The following is a 7,548-nucleotide window of genomic DNA, read 5'->3' on the forward strand; positions in this document are numbered from 1 at the left end:
CTGGCTATTCTCCAGATTTCTTGGCACAACTTAGTGAGCACATCCAGGCCAGTGTCTGTCTGTTGAAAAATGTCAATTGGTATACCGTCAGCTGAAGGTGGAAAAATTAAGTAAACCCTATGGACTTCTTTTTTGTCATGAATAAGTAGAAACATAACAATGGACTCAGAATGTTGCTGTATTAATGAGAGTCCACTTGAAAGCCTTTTAAAAAAATATTAAACATTAGTTACTGGAATAAAAGATTAATTCAACACAATGATTATAGGGACTGTAAAATTTTACTTATGAGTTACTTACAATTTAACATGATGTCAACATTTAAGTATGACAGTAGTAGAAACTTAGATATCAACTGTCTTTACACTTTGACTGAGAGTTTCCTGAAGTTCCCAACATTTTCCACAGGTGCTTATTTTTTAAATCTCTGTTACTTTTATTCTTTCTTCTTTCTTCTATTACTTCCCCTCAGTTCATTATTTCTGTACTTATTTTCTTCTCTATTCTCTCTTGTTCATAAGATATCTTTCTCACGATACCAATCAGCTGTATAAAACCCTTGGGTCTAATGAACTATATATCTCTTGAGTCAATGCCTCTGTAATTATTTTGCCTTTTTCTCCAAACAGGAATCTATTTCTTACTTTAAATACTATATGTAATCACCTCTATTAATGACATTTTAATTTCTTCCAATGATTGTGAAGAGACCTTAGAAATAGGCCCTGAAATGTGGAAGTGATGGTCAGGATCACAGATAATTTGTAGAAGAGCAGGAGCTAGCTGACATGGAATCATTCTGGAAATCATTGACTTTAGAAAGGTGCTATCATTTTACATTAAATCTTATCTTGCTTTCAGTTTACCTAGAAGACAACCCTCTTCCAAAAGTGTTACGGTACACTCATTTCTTTGGAAAATAGTTTTATAGTTCAAGGCTTACTCTCCTGGATAAAACAATTAAACAATTGTAGCCATTGAAGTAGAAAGAGCATTAAGAGCTTCTCACTTCCAGCTCTCAAACAACAAAAAGATGCTCAAACTTTGTGACTACTTTCTACCAAGGACTACTTTCTACTGATCAATTGTTCTTCCAAGAAGAGGATGAGGTTCAAATATTACTGACAATTGTACTGCCCCCCTTTCCCCCTGCTTAGCTCAAGTTTCTGCATTTCCATACTACCTTTCTCAAAGCCTCTTTCATGTCTTTGTTCCTTAGGGTATAAATCAGAGGATTGAGCATAGGAATAATTATACCATAAAAAAGAGTAACAAACTTTCCCTGACTCTGGGAATAATTATGTGTGGGTTGAAGGTATGTGTAGATGGCTGAGCCATAAAAAAAGGAAACCACTAGGAGGTGTGACCCGCAAGTCCCAAATGCCTTTCTGCGTCCAGAAGTTGAGTTGACTCTCAGCACTGCCTGAGTAATGCCTCCGTAGGAGCCTAATATTAGTAATACAGGGACCAGCAAGATGATGACTCGGACTACAAACATCTTCATTTCTGCCCCTTGTTTATCCTCACAAGCCAACTTCAGGAGCACAGGCATCTCACAGATGAAGTGATTGAGTCGATGGAAGCCACAGAGAGGCATGGACATCAGGAGGCATGTCTGAACCAGAGAATTTATGAATCCTCCAATCCAGGAGATAGCAGCAAGTGTTTGGCAGAGGCGTGGGTGCATAATGGCTGTGTAGTGGAGCGGTCGGCAGACAGCAGCATAGCGGTCAAAAGCCATCACCACCAGAAGCACAGACTCAGTGGAACCCAGGGCAAGGGAGATGAAGAGCTGAGCCACACAGCCTCCATAGGTGATGGTGTGGTCTGATCCATGAAAGTTGATCAGAAACTGTGGCACAGTGCTGGAGGTGTAGCAGAGGTCCAGGAAAGAGAGATGACAGAGGAAAAAGTACATGGGTGTGTGCAGCCGAACATCCACACGGGAGAGGATGATGATAGTGATATTCCCAAAGAGAGTTAGAGAGTAGAAAACAGAAATAAAGACAAAAAGGACTAATTCCAGTTGTGGCCAATCTGAGAATCCCACCAAAATGAAGCCTTCTCCAAGACTAGTATTGAGTCTTCTTGTGGTTCTTATGGATGCTAAATGCACTTCAGGTGAGGCTTTAAAAGAAAATAATGAACATATAATTGGACAGTGAAAGGATAGTTTTCTTTAAAAAGGAAATTATCAATATCTTGTCCTAATGATCAAATGTTTGGTGCATATTAGAATTGGTAGGTAATGAACTGGGGTATCTAGTTAAGGATAATTCTAAGCAAGATCTTAAAACAGTTACATAGTTTATCTTTGATACTTACAGTGAAATGTAAGAGGAAAAGATCAATTATGTGAAATATTCAAAATGAAAATAAATGGTTTGAAAAATCTGGGTATGATTTCAAATCAAATATTCACCAAGGAATGGCTACATAATCTTTTTCTTAACTAGATTAAGCTTGTGACTTACAAATTAATCAATCAACCACACCACAGCAGATAAGTTACCAACTTAGGGCAAAGGAAACAGGAGAAAAGACAAAAGGAAAGGAGATTGCCTTTTAGAATCTACAGTCAGGAAATAGGCCATATATCCAGTAGGTGTCATCTTTCAATAAAAGATAGAAGCTACTCAGAGATCAGGAAGACTGATGATTTGAACAAGTACAGGCAGGAACACTGCCTTAGCATCAAAGTTTTGGCTATAGTCTAATGGAGATAAAAAGAAGTAGGACCACAATATTTTGTGATTCAAAGATCTTTGCCAACACACAATATGTGGCTGAACTTAAGGTGTACCAGGGCAATGGAGCTACTGCTCAAAGTTGAAGGACAAGACTACCATGCTCAAGGTGCAAAAGATTTGTGCCCACCAAGATGGGAAAAGCTGCATTCTCAGTCAGATAAACTAGAATGGAGCCACTCCAAGCCATTGGAGCAAAGGGTGCTATCCCATTGGCTCTGGAAAGCAAAAATAAAGTCCAGGACCAAGAGAACGGCCACTTTCAATTCAGAATGTCAGGAGGGTAGGGGTTGGGGTGAGGGACGGGATAGTGCCTAGATGTTGCCTAAAAAACCTCCAAGATTATATAAGCCTAGAGAGCTATTTAAAATTATTTTGCTGGATTTGGGGCTTGTTGGGAACCTTTAATCTCTTAATTCCCTTCAATTTTCTCTGTTGTAATGGAGGTTAGAAAACCTTGTTTATGATCCACAGCCATTATATTTTGGAAGCAAATAGTCAATAGTCAATAGTCTAGACTTCACACATCCAGAAATGAAGAGGAAGTTTTTTCCAAGATGGAATGCACCTAAAATTTCACTTTTATTTTAGGGATGATTCAGAGAATGAGAATTTGGACATGGTATGGATTTAAGAGATTTGGAATGATGTGCTAGGTGAAACATGTGATAAAGGCAAAGTTTAGAGGGCAAAGGGTAAAATGCTGTGAATTGAATTGCACCCTCCAAAATATGTGTTGTAAATCCTAACTTTGAATTTATGAATAAGGATTACAGAAGAAGAATTGATGTCTTTGAATTGTGGTGTTGGAGAAGAGTACTGAATAGCCTATGGTCTGCTGAAAGTCTATCTTGGAGGAACTAGGTGCTCCTTAGAGGTAAAGATGGTGCAACTTCGCTGCCCAGAGCATCATCCCTGCATCTATTGGTGCTGCCAAGTTCACCCCTGAATTGAATGTGAAACTTACCAGCATGGCTTTCCCTGTCCCCACCCCCAATGTGTCAGTGTGAACCTGTCCTGCCATCTGAAGAAAGTGGCCAGATATGATAACATCAAGAAAGTAGTAAATCAGACATCAGAAGGGCCCCTCAAGGGCATCCTGGGATACACTGAAGACCAGGTTATCTCCTGTGACTTTAATAGTGACACCCACTCTTCCACCTTTGATGCTGGGGCTGGCATTGCTCTGAATGACCACTTTGTCAGGCTCATTTCTGGTGTGACAATGAATTTGGCTACAGAAACCAGGTGGTCAACCTGATGGTTCACATGGTCTCCAAAGAATAAGATCCCCTTGGACCACCAGCCCCAGCAATAGGACTAGAAGAGAGAGAGACCCTCAGTTGCTGAGCTGTCCTTGTCCCAACTTGATACTCCCCCACACTAAGAATCTCACATCTTTCACACAGTTTCCATAAAATCCCCCTGAGAAAAGGCAGGGACTTGGAGAGCCCATCTTGTTATATACCATCAATAAAGTACTCAGAAAAAAAAAATGGTAAAACTTCTTCCCACATACTTTGAATGTGTTGTCAGGAGTAACTACTCCTTAAGAAGGTAAATCATATTGAAAAGATAAAAGGTCCGAGAAAGAGGAGGACTCCCAGCAAAGTGGATTGACAGAGTGATTCTAACAATGGACTCGAGCACGGATGGAGCAGGATGGGGCAAGCAAGGTTCAGTTCTGCTGTTCATAGAGTTGTGGCTGACTTCATGGCACCTAACATCAACAATGTCAGTAGTCACAATCCCATGTGGGCATGGACTGTCTCTGTTATTAATGAACCAAGATTAGTGAAGGGTGTTATCTGGAGTCTCTTTCTTTTACAATATAAAGAGATTAAATAATTTAGAAAGCAGAAGTGAGGGAAAATACGTATCAACCCAAATGATGATACTCCAAAGCAAAAGCACAAGGACTTTTCTCCTTCAGAGTCTACACAGAGAAAGGTGTTCCCTAGCATCTGCAATCTGAACTCAAGCTTCTAGTCTCCTAAACTGTGGGGAACCCTTGTGGCATAATTCCATTCATTCTTTACCAGATAGGCAGAAGATCTTCAATCATTAAGATTTACAGCTTTAGAAAAATCAATAGGTCACTAGTGTCATAGTCATCTCAATAGCAGAGAGTTTGAATTGTTTTCTTTCTTTTTTGGTATATTGTGAGAATATCAATTTGTGAAAGCCATTCACTTTTCATATTTCTTCACCGGAACAACTATGACACTTCTCTTAGTTTTTGTTTTTTTTTTAACCTGTCAAATAACAGAAAACAGTTTAATGCAATTTAAGAAGAACACTAACCTGTGTTTTGAAAATAATTAAGCATTCAGCTGAGAGTAAAGGATGGGTGGTCTCCTTATGAAAGATCACAGCCACTGAAAACACTACAAAGTACAGTTCTACTCTGAAACACATGGGGTTTCATGAGTCAGAATTGACTCTATATAATGTGTTTCAGAGTATTCTCTAAATACTCTCAAATCAGGTATTTTATTTTGTGCATTGCTTTTCAATTATAGTTTGTCTAAACTTATTGTTATCTTATATTCCCCTTCTACAGAGTGGATATCAATAAATTAAGAATAATAGGGCTTTCAAAATCGAGAAAGGAGTGCATTAGGAATGTGTCCTGTCTCCATACCTTTTAATCTCTATGTAGAACAGATCATTGGGAGGCTGGATTTTATGAAGAGAAACATGGCATCAGGATTGGAGGAAGACTTATCAACAATCTGTGTCATACAGATCACACAACCTTACTTGCCTAAACTGAGGAGGACCTGAAACAATTGCTGCAGAGGCTCAAGGACTGTAATCTTCAATATGGATTGAAGTCCAACATCAAGAAATGAAGATTCTCACCACTTGGCCAATTGGCAGAACCCTGAGAGATGGTGAAGAGTTTGAGGATGCTAGCAATTTCAGCTTGCTTGCTCGGCTCCACAACTAACAATCTGGGCATGAGTAGTCAGGAAATCAAAAGAAGAATTGCTTTGGGGAAGTCTGCTTTCAAGGACTTCTCCAAAGTGCTAAAGAGTAATGATGCCATTCTAGGGAATAAGGTGCATCTGATTCAGGCCATAGTCTTTGCAATTAGATCCTATGCATCAGAGAGCTAGACAATGAATGCCTACGGATGACAAAAGAATCAATGCCTTTGAGGTATGGTGCCGGAGAAGAGTATTGAACATATCATGGGTCACCAATAGAACCAGAAAGTCTCTGTTGCAGAGGGGAAAACAAGCTGCCCCTTGGAGGCAAGGATTTTAAAGCTCTGTCTCACATACTTTGGGCACTTTGCCAAGAGGGATCAGTACTTGGAGAAAGACATCATGCTCAGAAGGGTGGAGGGATAGCTGAGGAGAAGAAGATGATGGATGAGACAGATTGACATAGTAACTGGAGTAATGGGGATAGTTGTGTCAGAGTCACAAGACTGGCTCAGGATAGGGCAGGGTTCAGAGTTATTGGTACATAGGACCACTATGGGTCAAAGGTGACTCGATGGCACATAACAACAACAACAACAATTTGAACACTATTTTTGATGCTTGCTTGTTCCATGAGTTCTACTAGAACCCTTCATAACATAGAAATTGTATTTCCTTGTCCTAAAGCAGAAATGATGCCTTTCCCACTTTCACGTTTTGTTGTGAGGATCTAATATAATAATACAAAAATTTCTATTAAAAATCTAAAGTCTACTGTCTGCTACCACTGCAGGTACTGACTACAGTTCCCAGAAGTCTTGGGGAAATGCCATCTTTGTAAACTTGGACTTTGCTGGGAGATCTGCAAGGACACCAGAGGCAGTTCCAGGCCAGGGCTTGTGACCCAGACACCCCACACCTATTTAGGAAGACAATCATATTTGCTACATCTATAAGATTTATCAACCTCCCCTGAAATATTCATGTACCATTGAGGATTAAGTTACGTGGGGAATCAAACTGGTTTCTGGCCTGAGTATGTGGGGCCCACTAACTCATACAACAGGGAGATCCTGAGCATTTCCAAAGATTGGGGAAGCTATTCCAGAAAGGGAACAACAGACTTCCTCCTTCATTATTTAGGTTCTCCTGAGGCCCTTCCCACGTGTATCAGTGTGCGCTTCCTCCCTCCCCACTCACGTGAGCGTTGGAGTGTGCACGCACCCTCTATGCATTTACTCTTATTTCTGCCCAATCTTCTTCTGGAGCAGTGATGTCAAATCAAAAACCAGCTACCACCTCAGACACGAAGAACTCTGCCACACCAATGGCCTGTAGAAAGCAGAGTGCTTCACTTGTCCCACCAGCCCAAAGCAAGATATCAACCCCCATAGAAGACACAGTAGCAACGGATTTCCTGGAGCCAGAAAGCCTGATGGATCCTTCTGATAGTGATTTTAAAAGAACAGTGATTGAGTATTTTCAATGGATAAAAAAGAAACTGGATGAAATACAGAATAGTGCTAGCAAAGATAAGGAGGAGCTTAAAAAACAATCCAAAACAACACAGAGAAAACAAATGAAGCATTAGAGGCATTGGAAAAACAAGAAACTGTGATCCAGAATTTGAAATCTAAGGTTTCTGATGCCATCAACATGATGGAGGGACATACGAATAGAGGAGAAGAGATGGATAACAGAATCAGTGAAATGGAAAATAGAATTGTCACCACAGGTCTGACCGAGAATAAAGCAGAATCCAAAAAGAAGGAAACAAAAGAAAGCTTGAGAATAATGTGGGATACCATTAAAAGAAATAACATCCCCATCATAGGAATCCCAGAACGGGAAGAAGCAAGTAAAGGCAC

The 7,548-nt window shown here is 40.0% G+C and overlaps 1 protein-coding gene across 1 annotated transcript in view; it reads right to left on the reverse strand.

Moving 5' to 3' along the window:
* Nucleotides 1–1,153: 1,153 nt before the first annotated feature.
* LOC102865616 (olfactory receptor 10-like) overlaps nucleotides 1,154–7,548 on the reverse strand; it is a 28,148-nt gene continuing 21,753 nt past the window's right edge. The window contains exon 2 of the mRNA XM_006898161.1: nucleotides 1,154–2,127. Within this exon, the coding sequence (XP_006898223.1) occupies nucleotides 1,154–2,127 (974 nt within the window). The remainder of the gene's footprint in view (nucleotides 2,128–7,548) is intronic.

Source organism: Elephantulus edwardii, unplaced genomic scaffold (assembly GCF_000299155.1).
Source record: "Elephantulus edwardii isolate Elephantulus edwardi_28Jun2011 unplaced genomic scaffold, EleEdw1.0 scaffold00221, whole genome shotgun sequence".
In the NCBI taxonomy this organism is placed as follows: domain Eukaryota; kingdom Metazoa; phylum Chordata; class Mammalia; order Macroscelidea; family Macroscelididae; genus Elephantulus; species Elephantulus edwardii.